Below are 27,440 nucleotides of genomic sequence, written 5' to 3' on the forward strand. Positions count from 1 at the left end.
ATGTATTTATTTAGTTTGCCTTTTCTTTGGCCCACCTCTGTAACGTTATTCATTTTCTCTGCCTACAGTGAAAAAAACAGCATCTATCTATATCTTGACAAAAAAAATGACTTGTGTGTTGTTTAGGAACAGTTGGTAATGGGAATGTGCAGTAAAACTTTTCATGAACTCAACTCACCTTAATGTGTGTTCCTAAATGTGTGTTGGACGTCTTAGATCAGTGTTGTCCAAAGTGCGGCCCGGGGGCCATTTGCGGCCCGCAGGTCATTTTATTAACGGCCCCACGGCACATTCTAATAATACGATTAAAAAAATCAAAACATAAAAAGTGGTATAAAAGAGCAAACAGGTGAAATGTAAAAAGAAAACGTTACAATGTTTACTCTAATAACACAAAGCTGCCATGCAGGCTGTTTCTTTCTTTAAAAAAATTATAAATCAAAATCAATGTTATTATGAATTATTGACTTATTCAAAGCTCCATTTACATCACATTGAATATTCCACTTTGAGATAGTTTTTGGGGAAATGTTGCATATTTTGTGTTTGCCATTTAAAAAACAAAGTTTTGTTTTTTTTTTGGTTTGTTTTTTAAAGAAGGGCCTAAAACAAACAAACAAAAAACATAAACAACAATAAAAATTATAATTGACAGGTAGATCTGAAGTTGATCTTGAGACAATTGTGTTAAAAGTAAAAAAAAAAAAGTATGATTTATTTTATTTTAACTTTACTGAGCAGGACCTTTTTGGATCCCCAATCATTTTAGTGGGACTTTTTTTTTTGAGTGTCATTGCTCAAAAAATAATAATTAATTAAAATCAATGTTGTTATGAGTTATTGACCTGTTTAAGGCTCCAATTATTATATAATCCAAAATATTCCAATTAAAATTTTTATTGGTTGAAAATATTGCATACTTTTTGTTTTTTCCATAAGAAAACAGGATTTTATTTGACAAAAAGGGCATACAACTTTATATTGACCTCAAATAATAATACTGAATAATGTGAAGTGAACTATATTTATATAGCACTTTTCTCTCGGGACTCAAAGCGCTTTACATTGTGAAACACAATATCTAAGTTACATTTTTAAACCGGTGTGGGTGGCACTGGGAACAGGTGGGTAAAGTGTCATGCCCAAGGAGGGGGCAGAAGCGGGGATTGAACCTGAAACCCTCAAGTTGCTGGCACAGCCACTCTACCAACCAAGCTATACCGTCTCAATGATGACACATGATAATGACACATTTTTTATATTTATTTGACCAAAACCCTTTGTTCAGGCCTAAGTGGAGGCCTCAATGTATACATTTTTAAACATATATTGTATTGGTTTTTAAAATAAAAAATATCAAAATGGCCCCCGCTTGCTTTGATTTTTCAGTGTGTGGCTCTCAGTGGAAAAAGTTTGGACACCCCTGTCTTAGATGAAGAGAGCTGTTATGATTTTGGTTTACAGAGTAAACAACTAAAATCCAAGGTTTCGGGCTTTGTTTTCTCTTAACGCATAAGTGTATCCAATTGTGGCCAAGGACACGCGATATTGTGGGTTTCCTGCACGTCTTATTCATCACTAAAGGAAAAATCTAATCTGCGCGAGATAATTCCTCTGCCATTTTCAAGTATGTTTTTTTTTTGAGTGGTCAGCTTGACTCCCTCGTCGTCATGGGGAGTCAGAGATATATACATACATACATACATATATATATATATATATATATATACTGTACATATATATATATATATATATATATATATATATATATATATATATATATATATATATATATATATATATATATATATATGCATATATATACATATGTGTATATATATATATATACATGTTTAAGTATCGTATTTTTCGGACTATAAGTGGCAGTTTTTTTCATAGTTTGGCCGGGCTCCAGTGCGACTTATATATGTTTTTTTTTCCTTTTTTATTATGCATTTTCGGCAGGTGCGACTTATACTCCGGTGCGACTTATACTCCGAAAAATACGGTATGTATATACATATACACACATATATATATATATATATATATATATACCGTATTTTCCGCACTATAAGGCGCACCGGATTATTAGCCGCACCTTCTATGAATTACATATTTCATAATTTTGTCCACCAATAAGCCGCCCCGGACTATAAGCCGCGCCTACGCTGCGCTAAAGTGAATGTCAAAAAAACGCTGCGCTAAAGTGAATGTCAAAAAAACAGTCAGATAGTTCAGTCAAACTTTAATAATATATTGAAAACCAGCGTTCTAACAACTCTGTCCCAAAATGTACGCAAATGTGCAATCACAAACATAGTAAAATTCAAAATGGTGTAGAGCAATAGTAACATAATGTTGCTCGAACGTTAATGTCACAACACACAAAATAAACATAGCGCTCACCTTCTGAAGTTATTCTTCATTCGTAAATCCTTCGAATTCTTCGTCTTCGGTGTCCGAATTGAAAAGTTGCGCAAGCGTGGTATCCAAAATGGCCGGTTCCGTCTCGTAGAAGTCATCGGGAGTCAGTGTCGCTGTTGTTCTGTGAATCCTGCCTTCCGGAAAGCTCGGACCACAGTTGTGACCAAAATATCTGCCCAAGCATTTACGATCCACTGGCAAATGTTGGCGTATGTCGTCCGAGGCTGTCTGCCCGTCTTAGTGAAGGTGTGTTCGCCTTCGGAGCTGTGTGAAAAAAGCCACCCGGCCTCTTCGCGTAAACTTCCCTTAACCACTCGCTCATCTTTTCTTCATCCATCCATCCCTTCGAGTTAGCTTTTATGATGACGCCGGCTGGAAAGGTCTCTTTTGGCAAGGTCTTCCTTTTGAATATCACCATGGGTGGAAGTTAGCATGGCAAGCTAGAACCACAGTGAAGGATGACTTCTCATTCCCTGTGGTGCGAATATTCACCGTACGTGCTCCCGTTCCACAGTGCGGTTCAGTTGCTGTGAAATACGGTAGTAATCCGTGTGCGGATGGAGAGATTGCGTCTTTTTATGAACCGGATCGCTTAGTAGGAGCCATTTTGTGGTCTTTACAGATGTAAACAGGAAATGAAACGTACGGTGATATCCGCGCGTTTTTTCTTCTTCTTCCGGGGGCGGGTAGAAGAAGAAGCGCTTCCTGTTCTATGGGGGCGGATGCTTTCCTTGGCGGTTGCTTGCGTAGAAGAAGAAGCGCTTCCTGTTCTACCGGGAAAAAAGATGGCGGCTGTTTACCGAAGTTGCGAGATCGAAACTTTATGAAAATGAATCGTAATAAAGCGCACCGGGTTATAAGGCGCACTGTCAGCTTTTGAGAACATTTGTGGTTTTTAGGTGCGCCTTATAGTGCGGAAAATACGGTATATATGTATGTATGTATGTGTGTGTGTGTGTGTGTGTGTGTGTATGTATGCATGTATGTATGTATATTAGGGCTGTCAAAGTTCAATTTCAATAACGGCACACATTTTTTTAGCGGGATAACTTGGTTACAGTTCACTTGCTACTGATGAGCCACAAGCGAGCAGAAATGGATAAAGAAAAGGGCACATTATGGAAATATCAGGTTCAAAGCCATAACAAGTTGTTCTCCTGACAAGAAAGGACAATTATTCGCCGTAAGAAGAGACAACTGTCAGGCTTGTCACTGACAGTTTTGGTTATGTTTTAGTTTTCCCTCTGTTTGTGTTTTATTTCCTGTCAGCGCTCTTATTTTTGTTCTGTTTCCTGCTTGTCTCCCTTAGCGCTGTTCCCCTCAGCTGCGACTGAGTGGCACCTGGCCACACCTGGTGTCAATCAGTCGGCTGCTATTTATACCTGCCTTGCCCTCCAGTCAGTGCTGGAGTATTCTGTCATGAAGTGGTGGTGACGAACCCCAAGATGCAGAGATGACAGGCTTGGTACAAGAAAACATGGTTTTAATATTAAATAAAAAAGCAAGGAAAACAAGAACCAGAAACCAGGAAACAGCAAACAGGGACAGGAGTCAGGATCCAGGGAATAGCTCACAGCATTCAAGAAACAGGCAGTCCACAGCATACAGCAAACAATACTCCAGCACTGACTGGAGGGCAAGGCAGGTATAAATAGCAGCCGGCTGATTGACACCAGGTGTGGCCAGGTGCCACTCAGTCGCAGCTGAGGGGAACAGCGCTAAGGGAGACAAGCAGGAAACTGAACAAAAATAAGAGCGCTGACAGGAAATAAAACACAAACAGAGGGAAAACTAAAACATAACCAAAACTGTCAGTGACAAGCCTGACAACAACATCCTGCAGGGATGTTGTGGGTGGTGCTTCACTTCCGTGTTCAGATTACGGTTAAGGTGCAGTGATAACATAACATTTAGATTGTTACTGTGACTGATTTAGTAGGTAAGAGTGCAACAGAAATGAAAGACAGTCGACAGGATGTCGAAAAGGAGACTTTTTTTTATTGCAAACAGTCGATTCGACATCAAAACATGTCAAGACATTTTCTCAAACCAATCACACACACCACCTTCAAAATAAAAGCGTCACACTATACATCCGGTTTAACTACAATTAGGGTGTTTCCTTAATGTACGGGCTTCATATTAGCCGCCACATTTAACAAAATAAAGTTATATAATGTATTGTAGCATCTAGCAGAAAAAAAAGTCTGACACTCTTTTTGGCATTTATGGCCAATTTTATGATAACATCGGGCCTAATTCCAACAAGTATTTTTCTGGCTGGCTGAAATATTGTGTAAATTCTTTAATAACATGTTTTGGTCGAATTCTCAATTACAAAATGGTTAGCAGGCTCAATATTACATTTTATGAATTAATAGAGAAGGTTAAAACATTGTCATGAAGCAATATGAAGCAACCCCCCCTGAAGATCTGTCTCGGGTACACTTATTAATGCTGAAACATTATACCTATCTGCGATTAATCGCGATTAATTTTTTAGTTAACTATAGACAATGCAGTTAATCTGGATTAAATGTGTTAATCGTTTGACAGCCCTAATACGTATGTATGTATATATGCATATGTATGTATATTTGTATATTTATGTGTATATATATATAATTATGTGTGTGTATATATATATATATATATATATATATATATATATATATATATATATATATATATATATATATATATATATATATATATATATATATATGTGTGTGTGTGTGTGTATATATGTGTGTGTATATATATATATATATATATATATATATATATATATATATATATATATATATATATAGATATATATACATGTGTATGTATATATACAAAAATGTGTAGCTATGTATATGTATGTGTGTATATGCATATTTGTATGGACTGTATATATATATATATATATATATATATATATATATATATATATATATATATATATATATATATATATATATATATATATATATATATATATATATATATATATATATATATTTTGGTTGATCCTTGGTGACAGCATAGTCCTCAATGGGTTTACCAAAAGCACAAACAACTGGCAACAAAAGAAGGTCGGATTGGCCGGTCTCCAGAAAATATCCACGTTAATGTTAACCTGCAATTGCGTGCTTACTCATGCTTTATTTCTCTCTCCAGGATGGGTCCATCCAGAACAAAGAGTCCCAGCATTGTCTGGAGATGGTGGAAAGCGATCAGCCCGAGTTGGGTTTCCAGTTGGTTATTCAGGACTGCAGCGGACAAAAATGGACCATCACAAACGCGCTGAGTGTGCTTCCCCTGTGAACTCTTTTTGCTACACCAGAAAACTCTGTAAGCCAATGCAAACACAAAGTGATGAACAGAGTCACTGCTCTTCAGTTCTGGTTTGAATAAGAGTTGAGTTCCCTAATTAGTATTTTTAGCACAGACTCAAAAGAGCAAATGTTCACAGTTCATTAAATTAGTCAGTACCTCCAGGATTTCAAATTCGCGCCAATTCACGCAAATTCACGCAAATTCAACCAAACCTCTGGCAATATAGGGAATGTGTGGACACATCGGGCGCAACACCCTTCACTTTACCAAGGAAATGGGTCTGCTAAGCTCCGCTTTTGGGTCAGAATGACGAAGCTACCGATTTGTGACAAAATGGTTGCTTTATTAGTTTTGCAGAACACAACCGGAACTGTCCGTCACTTCTACTACTACTACTACTGGCACAGTGCATGCACTACCACTCTCTCTCTCTTCACTCGCCCACTCCCTCACTGACGTCACTCACCCACCACATTACCATTCAAGCCAAGCAGCTGAGTTCAAACCGCCCACGGAACGTAAACTAATGCAAGATAAATTACTGAATTTTGTAACAAATTCCTGCAATTTGTGTTATCTTTAACAATGTGTTTTACCTCCTATATATGTGTATATATGTATATGTGTATATGTATTTATGTGTATATATGTATACATATATGTATGTGTATATATGTATACACATTTGTATGTGTATATATGTATGTGTATATATGTATGTGTATATATGTGTTTATGTATGTATATATGTATGTGTATATGTGTGTATATGTATGTATATATGTATTAATGTAAATATGTATATGTGTATATATGTGCATATATGTATATATGTGTATGTATGTGTATATATGCATATAAATATATATGTATGTTAAAGTACCAATGATTGTCACACACACACACTAGTTGTGGTGAGATTATCCTCTGCATTTGATAGATATTTATATATGTATTGTGTTAATACACATGTATGTGTGTGTGTGTGTGTGTGTGTGTGTGTGTGTGTGTGTGTGTGTGTGTGTGTGTGTGTGTGTGTGTGTGTGTGTGTGTGTGTGTGTGTATGTATATATATATATATATATATATATATATATATATATATAGATATATATATATATATATATATATATATTTATATATATATATATATATATTTATATATATATATATATATACATAATGTGTATATATGTATATATATATTTATATATATATATATATATATATACATAATGTGTATATATGTATATATATATATATATATGTGTGTGTATATATATATACTGTATGTAAATGTATATATATGTATGTATGAACAATTTCCCTTGTGGATCAATAAAGTTTGTCTAAGTCTACATGTATCTGTGTTTATATGTCTATATATACACTATATTGCCAAAAGTATTTGGCCACCCATCCAAATGATCAGAATCAGGTGTCCTAATCACTTGGCCACAGGTGTAAAAAAATGTAAGCACTTAGGTATGGAGACTGTTTCTACAAACATTTGTGAAAGAATGGGCCGCTCTCAGTGATTTCCAGCGTGGAACTGTCATAGGATGCCACCTGTGCAAAAAATCCAGTCATGAAATGTCCTCGCTCCTAAATATTCCAAAGTCAACTGTGGCTTTATAATAAGAAAATGGAAGAGTTTGGAAACAACAACAACTCAGCCACCAAGTGGTAGGCCACGTAAACTGACAGAGAGGGGTCAGCGGATGCTGAAGGGCATAGTGCAAAGACTTTCTGCACAGTCAGTTGCTACAGAGCTCCAAACTTCATGTGACCTTCCAATTAGTCCACATACAGTACGCATGTGTATGTGTATATACATACATATAGACGATGCAGTTAATCTGGATTAAATGGTGTTACGCAGAGAGCTTCATGGAATGGTTTTCCATGGCCGAGCAGCTGCATCCAAGCCATACATCACCAAGTCCAATGCAAAGCGTCGGATGCAGTGGTGTAAAGCACGTTGCCACTGGACTCTAGAGCAGTGGAGACGCTTTCTCTGGAGTGATCAATCACGCCTTTCCATCTGGCAATCTGATGAACGAGTTTGGGTTTGGAGGTTGCCAGGAGAACGGTACATTTCGGACTGCATTGTGCCGAGTGTGAAATTTAGTGGAGGAGGAATTATGGTGTGGGGTTCCAGTGAAAGGAACTTTGAATGCTCCAGGATACCAAAACATTTTGACAATTCCATGCTCTCAACCTTGTGGGAACAGTTTGGAGCGGGCCCCTTCCTCTTCCAACATGACTGTGCACCAGTGTACAAAGCAAGGTTCATAAATACATGGATGACAGAGTCTGGTGTGGATGAATTTGACTGGCCTGCACAGAGTCCTGACCTAAACCCGATAGAACATCTTTGAGATTCATTCGAACGCAAACTGAAAGCCAGGCCTTCTCGACCAACATCAGTGTGTGACCTCAACAAATGACAAATGCGCTTTTGGAAGAATGGTCGAAAATTCCTATAAACACACTCCGCAACCTTGTGGACAGCCTTCCCAGAAGAGTTGAAGCTGTAATAGCTGCAAAAAGTGGACCGACATCATATTGAACCCTATGGGTTAGGAATGGGATGGCACTTCAAGTTCATATGTGAGTCAAGGCAGGTGGCCAAATACTTTTGGCAATATATATATATATATATATATATATATATATATATATATATATATATATATATATATATATATATATATATATATATATACTGTATATTCACATATATATATATCCATCCATCCATCCATTTTCTACCGCTTGTCCCTTTTGGGGTCGCGGGGGGTGCTGGAGCCTATCTCAGCTGCATTCGGGCTAGACAAGTCGCCACCTCATCGCAGGGCCAACACAGATAGACAGACAACATTCACACTCACATTCACACACAAGAGCCAATTTAGTGTTGCCAATCAACTTATCCCCAGGTGCATGTTTTTGGCGGTGGGAGGAAGCTGGAGTACCCGGAGGGAACCCACACAGTCACGGGGAGAACATGCAAACTCCACACAGAACAATCCCGAGCCCAGGATTGAACTCAGAATTACTCAGGACCTTCGTATTGTGAGGCACATGCACTAACCCCTGTTCCACCGTGCTGCCTCACATATATATATATATATATATATATATATATATATATATATATATATATTATATATATATTTTTTTTTATATATATATATATATATATATATATATATATATATAGTACGTATATGTATACACCCACCTGAAGACCCCAGTGAAGCTTTTGCCCCTAACCCCCCACACACCCACTCAACACTAAGTGCTGATCAATCTGAGGGATTGTACTATCTAGTCCTATGAGCTCAACTGATAAGATGGAGAAATCCAGTGACTGCTGTGAAAGGGCTGATTACAACTAGGGAAAGACCTTGTGACAGCTTGGAAAGACAGCTGACAGGAGTGAAAGACCCCGTCGGGGCTGTCACGGACTAGCTATCCATGATGGCAGGCTCTGTCGCTTAACAAGTGGACAAAGGCCACCCTCATTGCTACAACAAGCCCAAAGAGAAAAATACCCCGAGAGTCTGCGAGAGCGGGGGCGGAAGAAGACTCATCGGCTAAACACCCGGCAGATGACCCTGGATTGAACACGACGACAAACCAGATAATCAGCACAGAACAAGCAACATCAGCCGAAGGACAAGAGCGCCAAGTATGCAGCTGTGGCTGGTCCAAAATAACATCCATCAGAGGCCTTAAAATACATCAAGGGCAGATGAAGTGCTTGAAGAAAACTAAGCCAGGACCTCGCATTGATCTCTATCTTTTGAGAGAAAGGTCAAGTCAGGCGAGTGAAGCTCAGAGGCAGGATTTAACCCACAGTCCACCGAGCATCAATACCCCAGAGGCTGAAAGTAATTCAAGCACTACATCAGAGATTGTGGAACCAAGCCACTTGCAACCTGCTTTGGAGAAGAACATGCAAGGCCACAGACCTCATGTGAAGTGGCCAAAGTCCAGCGGCAAGAAAGAGTGGGGAATAATCGATGCAGACCTGATCAAGATCCTGGACAGAATCAAAGGAAAGGTGGATAATCATCAACAACCCCTCCAAAGTTCAGAAGGCAGAAGGAAATTGAGCGCAGGTCAAAGAGAGAAGGGTTTTGAGGAAGGAATGGAAGAGAGCCTCACTTGAGGAAAGAGTGGGCATTGACCTCTTGCAAACAGACCTGGAGGGACGCCTGGTAAGACTGCGGAGAGCTGAAAACCTCAGGACTCGATGAAAGAGGAAGGAAATGGCGAGAACATCCTTCTACAAGGACCCTTTCAGATTTGTGAAAGACCTCCTCACAAAGGAAAAGAGTGGGTCACTTAAGGTGCCAAAGAGGGATCTGGAAGACCACCTGAAAACCACTCACACGGACAGTCAAAGATTCGAACAGAGAGAGATACCATCAGACATGCCACCAATACCTCAACCAGAACACCAGCTGGATGACATTCCCCCAAGGTGGAGCGAGGTTGAGGAAGCAGTGAGGAAGTCAAGGGTAGCTTCAGCTCCAGGACCAAATGGAATTCCATATCAGCTGTACAAAAATTCCCCAAATGTCTTACGCTCTCTGTGGAGGCAGATGAAGGTGATGTGGACGAAGCAAACCATCCCAAAAGTGTGGCGCAGAGCTGGGGGAGTGTTAATCCCCAAGGAAAAAGATGCCTCAAACATTGATCAATTCCGGCAAATCAACCTGGTAAACATTGAAGGGAAGGTCTTCATTAGCATCGTTGCTAAAAGGATGACAACGTACCTGAAGCAAAACAGCTTGATTGATAAATCCGTGCAGAAAGCTGGAATACCTGGTTTCTCAGGCTGCTTGGAGCATGAAGCATGATATGTCACCAAACACAATCTGCCAAGAGGGAAGGAAGAGACCTGCACGTCTTATTCCTAGACCTAGCCAATGCTTTTGGATCCGTCCCTCATTCTCTCATCTCGACAGCCTTCAACCTCTTCCACATCCCAAATACCATCACAAACCTGGTGAAAAACTACTTCTGTGATCCGCAATTCTGTGTCAAAACAACAGAATACACAACATCATGGCAATCTCTGGAAGTGGGAATAATGGCTGGATGTACCATCTCCCCTCTAGCCTTCACCATGGCAATGGAAGTGATAATTCAAGCTTCCAAATTTGTTGTGGGTGGAGAACGTCTGAGAGGGAGACAGCGTCTACCTCCCATCCGCGCCTACATGGACGACATGACCACTTTGACCTCAACCGTTGAATGCACTAAACATCTGCTGGGAAAGCTTCATGCCAACATCACATGGGCACGGATGAAGTTTAAACCCAGCAAGTCCAGGAGCATATCCATCGTCAAGGGAAAACTCACGGACCAGAGGTTCTACATCGAGGATACTCCCATTCCGTTGGTGTCAGAGCTGCCAGTCAAGAGTCTAGGACGATTGTACAACGCAAGTCTCAAAAACTCGGACCAGAGCGATCAGCTGAGGGAAGAAACCATCAAAGGCCTTGTCCGCATAGACAAGACCTTACATCCTGGCAAGTTGAAACTGTGGTGCCTACAGTTTGGATTGCTCCTCCGTTTGATGTGGCCACTAACAGTCTACAAGATCCCCATGACCAAAGTCGAGAAGCTGGAGAGAACAGTGCATACATCTCAGGCCTTCCGGCATGCTGTCAAATCGCTGTTGGATACTGCTGAACGAAGTAGCAGATGGATATGGGTCAAGAGAAAGGACCCAAACTGGGCTGCTAAATGACATGTAGGGGTAAAGGCAGAGGGGTGCACACCTGGGACGCCAGGTGTCGCCGTTGAGCCCTTCAGAGGTGTCGTGGGCCTATCAACGAAACACCAATGAAGGAGGGTGCCCACCTGAAAACCCCAGTGAAGCTTTTTCCCCTAACCCCCCACACCCCCACTCAACACTAAGTGTTGATCAATCTGAGGGATTGTACTATATAGTCCTATGAGCTCAACTATATATTGTACGTATAGTTCATTACAAATTGCGAGTGAGAATAGATTCAATGGGCAGATGCTTTTTGTCATTATGGATATGACAAGCGAGACACTATTTTACCACTGCAAACTGACCTGACTTTAGTGAGCCATTTATTGTGTAATATTAAACACCATTAGTCATTTATTGTGAATACTTGAGTGCAAACGAGAGTAGTGCGGTCGATTTTCTTCAGGATAGAAAATGTAATGTAGAGGAAGTGGGGGTATATTGAATACCTATCATTCAGTCTGGCTGAAATAAACACATTCAGAGGCAGGGTTGTCAGTCAATTTCAACAATCCAATAAAACCTTGACCATGGTGCCACACATACAAAACCACAAGGTTCTTCCTCAAATTGAAGTGGGTGTGATTGGTAGTGAATATAGGTGGCCCGGGCATCTGGCCAGGATGGCCCCTTGACACCTCCCTGGACCTGTAAGAGGCCCAAGGGAAGACTCAGGAAACATTGGAGAGATTATGACCCAATCCTAATTATTCCTATTCCCCCTTTCCCTTCCTTTTAACCCTCCTCCTTAGCTCTTCAAATCTAGTGCCATGGTGAATTGTTGAAAATACACCCCTAGGAATTTGGACGTTTTTCGAGCAGATGCGACATGTTTGTTTACTTTCAAGATGCCGTCACACAGAATGTTCGGCTTTAATTGGGCTCTTCTTTTCTTTCGCCTGCCTACATTGAGAAGAAAACAAACCTTTTTGTTGTCGTTTCTGAAGCGGATAAGTCGACATGTTTTCTTTTACCGTGGAAAAAAAATGCCTCCGATAGTTATGCCGTTATATGTTTGTCTGGCGTGTGTTACCAGACACAAACCCATGGCAAAGGGTAAATGTAATGTACAGACTTTTCACAAACATGTATCATGTTACATTACTAATGAAGCAAGTATGCAGAAGCAATAACCTATGTTGGCAAAGTAGCAATCGGATAATGGAAAGCAGAGCTTGATAACACCACAGAGGGAGGATTTCACCTTCCCGGGAATAAACTGGCCCTCTTAAAGCAGGGTCATTAACTTAAATGCACACATGTTCATTAAAACAGGGCAGAGCCGTGGTTATAAAATACATTTAATTGTTTTAATAAAGGCAAGCACTCTAAAATTAGCTGCAATAGACACTCAATAAAAATAAAACTGTGTCCTCCAGTGTTATAAGAATTGACAGGTGGACAGGAGTTTAGCTTAACTCCCTAGTCTTAAGAATAAAATATTTCCACACAAAATAAAGAAAGAAACCAAATGACTTCTGTTGCATGCGACCAGTCTTCTTCTCAGGGAATAAAACACACTGGTCAATCCCAAGTTCTTTTGGATGACATATATGTTGAGTAAGAAGGACCACCGAAACAGAATAGTACTTGGCCAAGTTTTACTAAAGCTTTAGGAGACCAGCCCTTACAATACGACAATAGCGGCAGCAAGAAAAGGTCTAAATCCAAACTAGTCAGTTTATGTAGCATGAAAACAGCCCATCTCGCCCAGAAAGAAGCACAGCTGCATCTTCAAAAACAGATAAGAACTTGCCAAAACAGCTCTGTGAGCAGACTGACAGGAGCCCTTTTTAAAACAAAACAAAACAAACTTCGCCAGTCGTACCACCACGTCGACCAAGCCAGTGATTAGTACCACTGTTTCACCCCCACAGCGACACCAGCTTCTTGCCTCATGCACTCCTCACAGGACCACCTCTAGACTGCGCACCACTCAGTGGCGGTCCTGGCCCACAGCCCACCTGCCGCGAGCATGCCACAGACGCCAAATGCCATGACCAGAGAGAGGGCGCAGTCTTGGTGATGCCACCCTTTTAAAGGTGTTCACCAATCAACAGCTCCACCCAAAAGCAAGGTGTGTCCTAGAGCAGTGGTCCCCAACCACATCGATTGGTACCGGGCCGCACAAGAAAGAAAAAAAAAATATATATATATATATATATATATATATATATATATATATATATATGTATAATTATTTATTTATTTTTTTTATTTTTTTTTTTATTAAATCAACATAAAACACACAAGATACACTTACAATTAGTGCACCAACCCAAAAAAAACCTCCCTCCTCCATTCACACTCATTCGCACAAAATCAAACAATCAATCAATGTTTATTTATATAGCCCTAAATCACAAGTGTCTCTAAGGGCTGCACAAGCCACAACGACATCCTCGGTACAGAGCCCACATAAGGGCAAGGAAAAACTCACCCCAGTGGGACGTCGGTGTGAATGACTATGAGAAACCTTGGAGAGAGGGTACCCACCCCCCACCCCCCCTCTAGGGGAGACCGAAAGCAATGGATGTCGAGTGGGTCTGACATAATATTGTGAAAGTCCAGTCCATAGTGGATCTAACATATTAGTGAAAGTCCAGTCCATAGTGGATCTAACACAATAGTGAGATTCCAGTCCATAGTGGGGCTAGCAGGAAACCATCCCGAGCGGAGACGGGTCAGCAGCGCAGAGATGTCCCCAACCGACGCACAGGCGAGCGGTCCACCCCGGATCCCGACTTTGGACAGCCAGCACTTCATCCATGGCCACCGGACCTGTGTGTCTCCCCCTCCACAAGCGAGAGGGGGGCAGAAGAGAAAAGAAAAGAAACAGCAGATCAACTGGTCTAAAAAGGGGGTCTATTTAAAGGCTAGAGTATACAAATGAGTTTTAAGATGGGACTTAAATGCTTCTACTGAGGTAGCATCTCTAACTGTTACCGGGAGGTCATTCCATAGTAATGGAGCCCAAATAGAAAACGCTCTATAGCCCGCAGACTTTTTTGGGGCTCTGGGAATCACCAATAAGTCAGAGTTCTTTGAACACAGATTTCTTGCCGGGACATATGGTACAATACAATCGGCAAGATAGGCTGGAGCTAGACCGTGTAGTATTTTATACGTAAGTAGTAAAACCTTAAAGTCGCATCTTAAGTGCACAGGAAGCCAGTGCAGGTGAGCCAGTATAGGCGTGATATGATCAAACGTTCTTGTTCTTGTCAAAAGTCTAGCAGCCGCATTTTGTACCAACTGTAATCTTTTAATGCTCGACATAGGGAGACCCGAAAATAATATGTTACAGTAATCGAGACGAGACGTAACTAACGCATGAATAATGATCTCAGCGTCGCTAGCGGACAAAATGGAACAAATTTTAGCGATATTACGGAGATGAAAGAAGGCCGTTTTAGTAACACTCTTAATGTGTGACTCAAACGAGAGAGTTGGGTCGAAGATAATACTCAGATTCTTTACCGAGTCGCCTTGTGTAATTGTTTGGTTGTCAAATGTTGCTCATCGTGTATTATTAAATAAATGTCGGTGTCTAGCAGGACCGATAATCAGCATTTCCGTTTTCTTGGCGTTGAGTTGCAAAAGGTTAGCGGACATCCATTGTTTAATTTCATTAAGACACGCCTCCAGCTGACTACAATCCGGCGTGTTGGTCAGCTTCAAGGGCATGTAGAGTTGGGTGTCATCAGCATAACAATGAAAGCTAACACCGTATTTGCGCATGATGTCGCGAACCGAACCCTGGGGAACTCCTTACGTTACCTTAACATAGTCCGAGGTCACATTATTATGGGAGACGCACTGCATCCTGTCAGTAAGATAAGAGTTAAACCAAGACAAGGCTAAGTCTGACATACCAATACGTGTTTTGATACGCTCTAAGAAAATATTATGATCGACGGTATCGAAAGCAGCGCTAAGATCAAGAAGCAGCAACATAGATGACGCATCAGAATCCATCGTTAGCAATAAATCATTAGTCATTTTTGCGAGGGCTGTCTCCGTAGAGTGATTTGCCCTGAAACCGGATTGAAAAGGTTCACAGAGATTGTTAGACACTAAGTGTTCATTTAGCTGCTTGTGCAACAATTTTTTCGAGGATTTTCGAAATAAAGGGAAGGTGGGACACCGGTCGGTAGTTTACCATGAGGTCAGGATCGAGGTTAGGTCTTTTGAGCAGAGGATGAATAACCGCTTTTTTGAATGCTAGGGGGACAGTTCCAGAAGAAAGTGATAAATTTATAATATTTAGCACTTATGGACCTAATATTACAGACAGTTCTGTTATGTTTGTTGTCTTCTCCCTGACTTCTCTATTGGTTTTTTCAGTTTCTTCCACAGTCTTTTGTCCCCAACGAGGCACACCTGCTGCTAATCCCCTCCTGGTAGCATTTAAGCGCGTCTCCACCAGCTGGTCCCCGCCGGTTATTGTTTCCTGAACTCCGCTCTGACATGTGCTGCCTTGATTCTGCTTCCCTGGTATGTTGCCTTCGCATATTTCTGTTATATTGACCTCGTTGTGTTTTTGTTTTCCTAGCCACCTTATTTTGAGAGGACTAGTTTTTGCCACGCTGTGTGCTTCCTGACCTTTGCTCCGCCAACCTCTGAAAGAGACTACTTTTGTTATATTTCCCATGGTGTGCACTTTGCCCCATCACCCTTAGTTACCATTTTGGACTTATTAAATATTTTCATTTGTTATCGCTTCCCTTGCCTCCATTCTCTGCATCCCGGGGTCCACCCTTGAACTCTATCCTAACAAGTTCCTTGATAAGTTTCCCAGGAAGTGGGTCAAGTAAACATGTTTTTTGTTTTATCCCACTTACACGCCGTAATAATTCCTCTAATGTTATTTCATCAAAAAGAGAGAGACTATTTTGGAGGGCAGTACCGGTCATATACAGTCGTATCTGTGTTAATAGAACCCAGTTGTAGCTGGGATGCGTTGTCTTTAATCTCCTTTCTAATGAGTTCAATTTTCTTATTCAAAGAAATTCATAAAGTCATCTGCCGATTGGGTGGAGCTACTGTGAGGAGTCCCTTGTTGGGTTAGCGATGCTACTGTACTAAACAAAAATGTAGGATCGTTTTTGATGAGGCCGATGAGATTTAGCTAAATATTTAGCTAAATATTACTCAAAGCATGCGTTTATAAGTTATTAAACTATCACTCCATGCTTGATGGAAAACCTCAAGTTTAAACGCGCGCCATTTGCGTTCCAGCTTTCTACATGATAATTTATGAGCACTAGTTTCTTCTGTAAACCATGGGGTGCGCCTTTTAGGGGCCCTTTTAAGCTTTAGCGGTGCTATACTATCAATGGTTTAGCGCAGGGCCTCATCAAAGTTGTTAGTGAGGTTAGCAATAGAGCCCACATAATTTGGGAATGGTGCCATTACCGAAGGCAGTAGGTCAGCAAGAGTCATCGTTGTGGCAGCATTAATGTTGCGGCTGCTATAGCAGTTATTATTATTATTAGCTTGTTGACAATGAGTCAGAACTTTGAATTTTATAAGGTAATGAGCGGACATTACTTTAGTATACGGGAGTATCATAACTTTGGAGGTGGTGACACCCCTGACAAGCACTATATCTATCGTATTACCGTTGCGATGCGTGGGTTCATTTATTATTTGTGTAAGACCACAGCTATCAATTATAGTCTGGAGTGCCACGCACTGAGGGTCCGATGGGGTATTCATATGGATATTAAAGTCCCCCATTATGATGATATTGTCGGCGTGCGTCACTCGATCAGCGACGAACACTGAGAATTCACTGATAAAGTCCAAATAGGGCCCTGGGGGGCGGTAGATAACAGCCAGGTCGAGAGGCAGCGGTGTGACAGACCTCATAGTAAGCACCTCAAACAATTTATATTTATTATTTAGGTTAGGGGTAAGGTTAAAGTTCTCATTGTATATTAGTGCGACCCCCCCCCCCCCCCCCCCCCATCCCTTTTAAAGGGACGGGAAATATGTGCATTCGTATAGTTATGAGGAGATAATAAATAAATGGGTTATACTTGTATAGCGCTTTTCTACCTTCAAGGTACTAAAAGCGCTTTGACAGTATTTCCACATTCACGCATTCACACACACATTCACACACTGATGGCGGAAGCTGCCATGCAAGGCGCTAACCAGCACCCATCAGGAGCAAGGGTGAAGTGTCTTGCCCAAGGACACAACGGACGTGACTAGGATGATAGAAGGTGGGGATTGAACCACAGTAACAAGCAACCCTCCGATTGCTGGCACGGCCACTCTACCAACTTCGCCACGACAAGTGTTAAGAGCTAAGACTATCGCTGCCACTTGGAATCAATCAATCAGACATCGAGTTTCAAACGGGTATCTTTAATTCTCTGGTTCAGGTCTTGCATCATAAGTACAATGTGTACTGTGTTTACAGTGAACACTACAGAATGAATAAAGAAAAGATGACATTTTGCAGTCGTTTCACATCTATTTTACATTACAAACTTTCAAGTGTATTGCATCATGAACATTATCAGTCTGACATATACAGCTTTATCATCAACCATTTAAACGATGACACATGCACTTGTATTATTAGCACATAGACACAAACGCACACCTTTCCGTGCCACATTTTACCTTCCATGTGCGCTAACTAGTACGTGCGGTAGTCTTCCTCGTTAGTTTATCATCTAGGCCAACATACGTATGAACAGCGGGAAATGGCATTACTTTTTCAGATGTACTCACTATGATTTGTGGGGCGACATGAAGGATTTTATTAACTATATTATCATGCTAATGTTAAATATAAAAAGAGGAATGCAGTTATGCCTGTATAAATAGAAGTACATGTGGTAAATACATATATACACATGTGTTTATATATGTAGACATACTAGGGTTGTACAGTATACCGGTATTAGTATAGTACCGCGATACTAATGAATCATATTCGGTACTATACCGCCTCTAAAAAGTACCGGTCCACCATTCCCCCACCCCCCGTCGTCGCAAGCAGAGGATCATGTTCGGCGGCACACACACACGGAGTACTTACAAGCAGACACAGTGTGTAGACAGAAAAGGGAAAATGGACTCGTTTTGTCTTAAAAACTAACGATAAAGGTAAAGTTATTACACTGAAACGCCCTCAGGAAGAGGTGCTTTAAGACATTGCTAGCTAGCTAACAGCTAAAGTCCATTCGCAGTTTGCAGTGTTTTAGCTACTTCTAAATCACTAATACTCGCCTCAATGGCGACAAATGAAGTAAGTTTCTTACAAGTGTCATCCCTGCAGGACGAGGAATAGCTAATCATGCTTCACTACACACCGTAGCTCACCGGCGTCACCGCTAATGACGCCATATCTGAATGTAAACAAACGCCATTGGTGGATCTTTGATTGATTGATTGATTGAGAAGTTTATTGACATCTTAAAGAATTTAGTCCATGTAATGCTTTAAAAAGGCAAATGGATGGCACAAAAAGCCAAAAGGCTTGTTTCCATTGTGGTCCATTAAATGTTCATCACATTTGATACTTTCAATAATAAAAGATATATAAGCTGTAACATGTATACAAAAAAATTACGTTAGAAAATGGATAAATTATGTACGTACATATACACAATATACGTGTCAGGTGATTTGAAAAACAATATATACAAAAAATAGGGGAGGGTGGGAGGGTATATACATTATGTACATGACACTATGTACATGACTATGCACATGTTGACTCCAAGAGTGTGCAAAACAACATCGCAAAAAGTCGCTCCCTGACCAGGGCTCAGAAAATCTGCAGAGACTCCTCCCACCCCCACCGAGGACTGTTTTCACTGCTGGACTCTAGAAAGAGGTTCCGCAGCCTCCGAAGCAGAACCTCCAGGTTCTGTAATAGCTTCTTCCCTCAGGCCGTAAGACTCTTGAATGCATCATAATTATCCCCTCAATTCCCCCCAAAAATGGATTAACTCGCTGGAATATAAAGACAATATAACATACATCCATAAACCTGGATGCATATGCAAAAGTGCAATATATTTATCTATACAGTAATCTATTTATTTATATCTGCACCTTATTGCTTTTTTATCCTGCACTACCATGAGCTAATGCAACTAAATTGTGTTCTTATCTGTACTGTAAAGTTCAAATTTGAATGACAATAAAAAGGAAGTCTAAGTCTAAACAGAATGAGACAATATATATACACTATAACCACATATAAACCTGCTTGATGCTTCGGAAAGTTGCTGGGGATACATTTTGGTTCAGATCAGGTAGAGGTTGAGTTGAGCCATGATTTTATGGCAGTTTTAAAATTTAGTAGGGATGTTCGAATTTTAAGGTCTGTTGGTAGTGCATTCCACTGTGTTGGCAAAATAGAATGCATTTTTTCCCATGAGAGTCTTGAATTTGGAGCGGACAGGGTCTGAGGAACTCCCTCTCGTGTAGTACCTGTGAGCATCATTTACTCTGTTGAAATAGTTTGACAGGTACTTGGGGACATTTTCTCTGAGTATTTTGAATATCAGGCACATTACGATTTGGTGTACTCTTTCCTCTACTCTAAGCCATCCCAATTTGGTAAAGTGGGCTTGAGTTAGGTGAGTCCTGTATGGGAGGTTGAGCAGGAGTCTCACCAGCTTGTTTTGGGAAGTTTGCAGTTTTGTTTTTAGTGGCTTAGGGATACTGGTGAACCATGAGGTGCAGGCGTAGTCAAAATAACACTGTATGAGCACACCGGCAAGGGTCTTAAGTGTATCCCTGTTGATAAACGCAGAAATCCTGCCCAAAAATCTAGTTTTATTATTGATATTGGTGATTGCTTTTAATGCCATTTTTTCACCCAAGAGAGTGTTGTCCAATATACAACCTAGGTAAATTACCTTGTCTTTGCTGGTGATTATGGTATCACCTGCTTTAATTGTAATTGTAAAGCCCGGAGATTTACCTAGGTTGTGCCTGGACCCAAATAGGATGGACTCTGTTTTACCCAGGTGTAGTGACAGTTTGTTATCAGAAAGACAGAGACAGAGATTACTTTCAACCTTCAATTTGTCCCTGTCCAAGGCCAGGATCGCAGAATCGTCCGCGAACAGGAACAAATTGCTGTTACATGCTGATTTCATGTCGTTAATCAAGAATAACAATGGTCCCAGAATGCTCCCCTGTGGGATACCACAGCTCACCTTGAGGGGAGAGGACAGTGATTCGTTCACCTCGACCACCTCTATCCTCAAGGTAAGATTTCATCCAGTTTGTGGCTGCGCTGTCAAAACCGATTGCCCTCAACTTGTTTAACAGTATTGAGTGGTTAACTGTGCCGAATGCCTTTTGAAGGTCCTGCATAACCATTCCACAGTACTTGCCCATGTCTATCTCTCGCCTGATGTAGTCAGTTAGGTACAATAGGCATGTATCGGTGGAATGTGGTCTTCTGAATCCTGATTGAAATTTGAATAGGAGCTCGCGATTTGATAAATAATGATCAATTTGCTCATTTATTAATCTCTCTATAACCTTTGAGACGGAGCAAAGGATGAAAACAGGGCGGTAGTTGCCGGGATCTAATTTGTTTCCTTTTTTATACAGAGGTGATATTTTCGCGAGCTTGAATTTGTGTGGGACATGACACTGATTGATAAACAAGTTGGTGATATGAGCAACCATTGGGGCAATCGTGACAGATGTGTCTCTGAGAAACCTGGTGGGAATATTATCATGTTCTGTGGCTTTGTTTGGCTGCACCGAGCTGAGTTTCTTTAACACATCATCAGTTTCAACTTTGACAAACTTGAAGTCATCCTTGCGTACCCCTTTGTTTTTGTAAAAGTCTTGGATGTGCCTGAATGTGAGGGCAATTTGCTTACCAACATCCACTGTAATGATACCAAGTACAAGAGCGTATCGAGTCGATACTACTATGATTACATCGATATTTTTTAGCATCACAAAATCTTTTTTCGTTTTTTTCAAGTTCATATTATGTTTATAAACTCAGGAAATACGTCATTGAACACATGAGGACTTTGAATAGGACCAATGTATGATCCTGTAACTACTTGGTTGTCACATGTGGGGCGCATGGTGATGCAGGGTTTTGTTCTCCCAGGAAGCAAAGGACGAATCTGGACAGGACTTGCAGGTGACGACATGATTTAATAGAAAAATAACACAAAACTGGTACAAAACAGAAAACAAACCGACAGGATGAGGTGCCGAACGCACTGGAAGCTAAGGCTAGCACTTAGCACAGACTATGAAACTTAGCAGGGGCTAGGAGACAAGAACGAACTTACGTGGCAGTCGCGTGATGCAAAAACAAAGAAGGCAGAACGAGTGATGAACAAAGGTGGGCTTAAATAGCGTCTCTGATGAGCAACAGGTGCGCGTGCAGGGCAGGTGAAAATCAAGGAACCATGGTGACGAAACAAACTCACAGGTGCACAAGTAATAACAAAAGGAGTCCAAAACTAACAGAAAACACAAAAACATGATCCGGACCACGGATCATGACATTGGTATCGGATTGATACCCAATTTTGTGGTATCATACAAAACTAATGTAAAGTATCAAACAACAGAAGAATAAATGATTACTACATTTTAACAGAAGTGTAGATAGAACATGTTAAAAGATAAAGTAAGGAAATATTAACAGTAAATGAACAAGTAGATTAATAATTCATTTTCTACCACTTGCCCTAATAGTGTTGACAAAAAAATAGAATGATAAATGACACAATATGTTACTGCATATGTCAGCAGCTAAATTAGGAGCCTTTGTTTGCTTACATACTACTAAAAGACAAGTTGTCTTGTATGTTCACTAATTTATTTAAGGACAAACTTGCAATAAGAAACATATGTTTATTGTACCCTAGGATTTTTAGTTAAAATAAAGCCAATAATGCAATTTTTTTGTGGTTCCCTTTATTTAGAAAAAGTACCGAAAAGTATCAAAATACATTTTGGTACCGGTACCGGTACCATAATATTGGTATTGGGACAACACTAATACATACATATGTATTAAAATGATGTGTATTGTGCATGTTTTAGTAGATATTAATATATCGTAAATGATAGGAATAATATACATTTCTAAGTGTTCACCTTAGGGCTCTCATCAATTCTCTTTCTTTGTGTCAAATTCTTTCCTTTGAAATGCAATTAGCCTCATAGTAACCTTTGGGTCACAGTCATTAACTCAGGAAGTTTGAGCCTATACTATCAGTGGATCAGAAGATCAAGACAAACTGGAATTAAAGAAATACTGTGAGGACGTTCTACAAGCCAGATACGTCACCCCCACAAGAGAGGACCGAATGACCGGAAGCAAGCGCAGGTGTGGAGATGCTCGGGGACCCCTGGGGATCAAACCTTGCTCTGGACTTCATGTGCTGGGTAGAGAAGGAGCAAAAGACAGACTTTCTTAGGGACTGAGTTAGACCTTTTGGAGAGACCCTCTGGAGCAGACCACACTGCTTAGTTTAGTGGCTGAGATTGTCTCTGTTCCGGGGATGTTCTCTTCTTTCTATTCTTCAGTTAATTACACTGTAAAATACATTTGAGATAGTAATTCTGAAAATTTACAACGACTTGGTGAGCTTTTTTGGAAATTGAACGAACGGGCGTAGGGAAAAAAGTTCTCCAGGTGCTGAATGTAAAAGTTCAGTCAGACTTCTACCAGATATATTTCCTACATTTAACTCACATTTAGCTCATTTTCATCACATTTACTTTAAAATTAAATGTCGACTCTAAATGTGATGTCTAAATGTTACATCTAAATATAATTGCTAAATCTAAATCTTAAATCTAAATGTTTTATCTAAACAAAAATGTTTAATATAAACCTAAATGTTAAATCTAAATCTAAATATTAAACATAAATATAAATATTAAACATAAATATAAATATTGTTGTTAAATCTAAATGTAAGAGCTAAATGTTAAATCTAAATATGAATGGTAAATCTGATTCTCAAATCAAAATCTTAAATCTGAACCTAAGTGTTAAATCTAAACCAAAAATATAAATCTTGAATCTAAATGTGAGCGCTAAATGTATACCTAAATGTTAAATCTTACACTAAATCTTAAATCTAAATCTTAAATCTAAATCTAAACCTAAACCTAAACCAAATGTTAATGTCATGTCTGTTGATCAGGTTTTTGTTTGGCCATGTGCTGTTTGTTTTTTGGACTCTTTTTAGTTCCTGGTTACACTTCCTTGTTTGTTTGTTACCTTGACAACCATTAGTGTCACCTGTTTCACGTCTTGGACTCATGCACCTGATTCATTTGAACTCACGCACCTGTTTTCAATCACCACATGACTATTTAAGCCTGTCATTTTCTGTTGGTCGGCCTGGAAACATCACATTCATGCTCTGCACTCTTGACACTCTGCTTCATCAATCAATCAATCAATCAATCTTTATTTATATAGCCCTAAATCACAAGTGTCTCAAAGGGCTGCACAAGCCACAACGACATCCTCGGTACAAAGCCCACATACGGGCAAGGAAAAACTCACCCCAGTGGGACGTCGATGTGAATGACTATGAGAAACCTTGGAGAGGACCGCATATGTGGGTAACCCCCCCCCCCTCTAGGGGAGACCGAAAGCAATGGATGTCGAGTGGGTCTGACATAATATTGTGAGAGTCCAGTCCATAGTGGATCCAACATAATAGTAAGAGTCCAGTCCATAGTGGGGCCAGCAGGACACCATCCCGAGCGGAGACGGGTCAGCAGCGCAGAGATGTTCCCAGCCGATGCACAGGCGAGCGGTCCACCCCGGCTCCCGACTCTGGACAGCCAGCACTTCATCCATGGCCACCGGACCTGTGCCCCCCCCCTCAAGGAAAAGGGGAGCAGAGGAGAAAAGAAAAGAAACGGCAGATCAACTGGTCCAACAGGGGGGCTATTTAAAGGCTAGAGTATACAAATGAGTTTTAAGATGGGACTTAAATGCTTCTACTGAGGTAGCATCTCTAATTGTTACCGGGAGGGCATTCCATAGTACTGGAGCCCGAATAGAAAACGCTCTATAGCCCACAGACTTTTTTTGGGCTCTGGGAATCACTAATAAGCCGGAGTTCTTTGAACGCAGATTTCTTGCCGGGACATATGGTACAATGCAATCGACAAGATAGGACGGAGCTAGACCGTGTAGTATTTTATACGTAAGTAGTAAAACCTTAAAGTCACATCTTAAGTGCACAGGAAGCCAGTGCAGGTGAGCCAGTATAGGCGTAATATGATCAAACTTTCTTGTTCTTGTCAAAAGTCTAGCAGCCGCATTTTGTACCAACTGTAATTTTTTAATGCTAGACATAGGGAGACCCGAAAATAATACGTTACAGTAGTCGAGACGAGACGTAACGAACGCATGAATAATGATCTCAGCGTCGCTAGTGGATAAAATAGAACGAATTTTAGCGATATTACGGAGATGGAAGAAGGCCATTTTAGTAACACTCTTAATGTGTGATTCAAACGAGAGAGTTGGGTCGAAGATAATACCCAGATTCTTTACTGATTCGCCTTGTGTAATTGTTTGGTTGTCAAATGTTAAGGTGGTATTATTAAATAAATGTCGGTATTTAGCAGGACCGATAATCAGCATTTCCGTTTTCTTGGCGTTGAGTTGCAAGAAGTTAGCGGACATCCATTGTTTAATTTCATTAAGACACGCCTCCAGCTGACTACAATCCGGCATGTTGGTCAGCTTTAGGGGCATGTAGAGTTGGGTGTCATCAGCATAACAATGAAAGCTAACACCGTATTTGCGTATGATGTCGCCTAGCGGCAGCATGTAAATACTACAGAGTGCAGGGCCAAGAACCGAACCCTGAGGAACTCCGCACGTTACCTTAACATAGTCCGAGGTCACATTATTATGGGAGACGCATTGCATCCTGTCAGTAAGATAAGAGTTAAACCACGACAAAGCTAAGTCTGACATACCAATACGTGTTTTGATACGCTCTAATAAAATATTATGATCGACGGTATCGAAAGCAGCGCTAAGATCAAGAAGCAGCAACATACATGACGCATCAGAATCCATCGTTAGCAGTAGATCATTAGTCATTTTTGCGAGGGCTGTCTCCGTAGAGTGATTTGCCCTGAAACCGGATTGAAAAGGTTCACAGAGATTGTTAGACACTAAGTGTTCATTTAGCTGCTGTGCGACAATTTTTTCGAGGATTTTCGAAATAAAGGGAAGGTGGGACACCGGTCGGTAGTTTACCATGAGGTCAGGATCAAGGTTAGGTCTTTTGAGCAGAGGATGAATAACCGCTTTCTTGAATGCTAGGGGAACAGTGCCAGAGGAAAGTGATAAGTTTATAATATTTAGCACTGATGGACCTAATAATACAAAAAGCTCCTTGATAAGTTTCCCAGGAAGTGGGTCAAGTAAACATGTTGTTTGTTTTATCCCACTTACACGCTGTAATAGTTCCTCTAATGTTATTTCATCAAAAAGAGAGAGACTATTTTGTATTGCAGTATCCGTCGTAGATACAGTTGTATCTGTGTTCATAGAACCCAGTTGTAGCTGGGATGCGTTGTCTTTAATCTCCTTTCTAATGAGTTAAATTTTCTTATTAAAGAAATTCATAAAGTCATCTGCCGAGTGGGTGGAGCTATTGGGAGGAGTCCCTTGTTGGGTTAGCGATGCTACTGTACTAAACAAAAATTTAGGGTCGTTTTTGTTGAGGCGGATGAGATTTGAGTAATATTTAGCTTTAGCTAAGGTAAGCATGCGTTTATACGATATTAAACTATCACTCCATGCTTGATGGAAAACCTCAAGCTTGGTCGCGCGCCATTTGCGTTCCAACTTTCTACATGATAATTTATGAGCTCTGGTTTCCTCTGTAAACCATGGGGTGCGCCTTTTAGGGGCCCTTTTTTGTTTTAGCGGTGCTATACTATCAATGGTTTTGCACAGGGCATTGTCAAAGTTGTTAGTGAGGTTATCAATAGAGCCGACATAATTTGGGAATGGTGCCATTACCGAAGGCAGTAGGTCAGCAAGAGTCATCGTTGTGGCGGCATTAATGTTGCGGCTGCTATAGCAGTTATTATTATTATTAGTTTGTTGACAATGAGTCAGAACTTCGAATTTTATAAGGTAATGATCGGACATTACTTTAGTATACGGGAGTACCATAACTTTGGAGGTGGTGACACCCCTGACCAGCACTAGATCTATCGTATTGCCGTTGCGATGCGTAGGTTCATTTATTATTTGTGTAAGACCACAGCTATCAATTATAGTCTGGAGCGCCACGCACTGAGGGTCCGATGGGTTATTCATATGGATATTAAAGTCCCCCATTATGATTATATTGTCTGCGTGCGTCACTAGATCAGCAACGAACTCTGAGAATTCATTAATAAAGTCCGAGTAGGGCCCTGGGGGGCGGTAGATAACAGCCATATCGAGAGGCAGCGGTGCGACAGACCTCATAGTAAGCACCTCAAACGATTTGTATTTATTATTTAGGTTAGGGGTAAGGTTAAAGTTTTCATTGTATATTAGTGCGACCCCCCCACCCCTTTTAAGGGGACGGGCAATATGCGCATTCGTATAGTTAGGAGGAGATGCCTCATTTAGCGCAAAAAATTCGTCTGGTTTGAGCCAGGTTTCGCTAAGACCAATGACGTTAAGATTGTTGTCTCTAATGACCTCATTAACTAATAACGTTTTGGGAGACAATGATCTTATGTTTAAAAAGCCCATATTATAAGTATTGGGCTGTTTTGACGAGTTTTTGTTTAAATTATCCGTAGTAGAAATATTAATAATGTTGCGTTTATTATACGTAGTGCACTTTAAATAGTTTCGACCATATCTAGG

General features: G+C 40.4%; 1 protein-coding gene across 2 annotated transcripts in view; it reads left to right on the plus strand.

Moving 5' to 3' along the window:
* The window catches only part of LOC133575122 (polypeptide N-acetylgalactosaminyltransferase 18-like), a 247,859-nt gene extending 241,064 nt beyond the window's left edge, over positions 1–6,795 (plus strand). For both annotated transcript variants that reach the window (XM_061927597.2, XM_061927598.2), the window contains one exon: positions 5,593–6,795. In XM_061927597.2, coding sequence (XP_061783581.1) covers positions 5,593–5,739 — 147 coding nt within the window. In that variant the 3' untranslated portion in view covers positions 5,740–6,795. The remainder of the gene's footprint in view (positions 1–5,592) is intronic.
* The last annotated feature ends 20,645 nt before the right edge of the window (positions 6,796–27,440 follow it).

Source organism: Nerophis lumbriciformis, linkage group LG35 (assembly GCF_033978685.3).
Source record: "Nerophis lumbriciformis linkage group LG35, RoL_Nlum_v2.1, whole genome shotgun sequence".
Lineage (NCBI taxonomy): Eukaryota > Metazoa > Chordata > Actinopteri > Syngnathiformes > Syngnathidae > Nerophis > Nerophis lumbriciformis.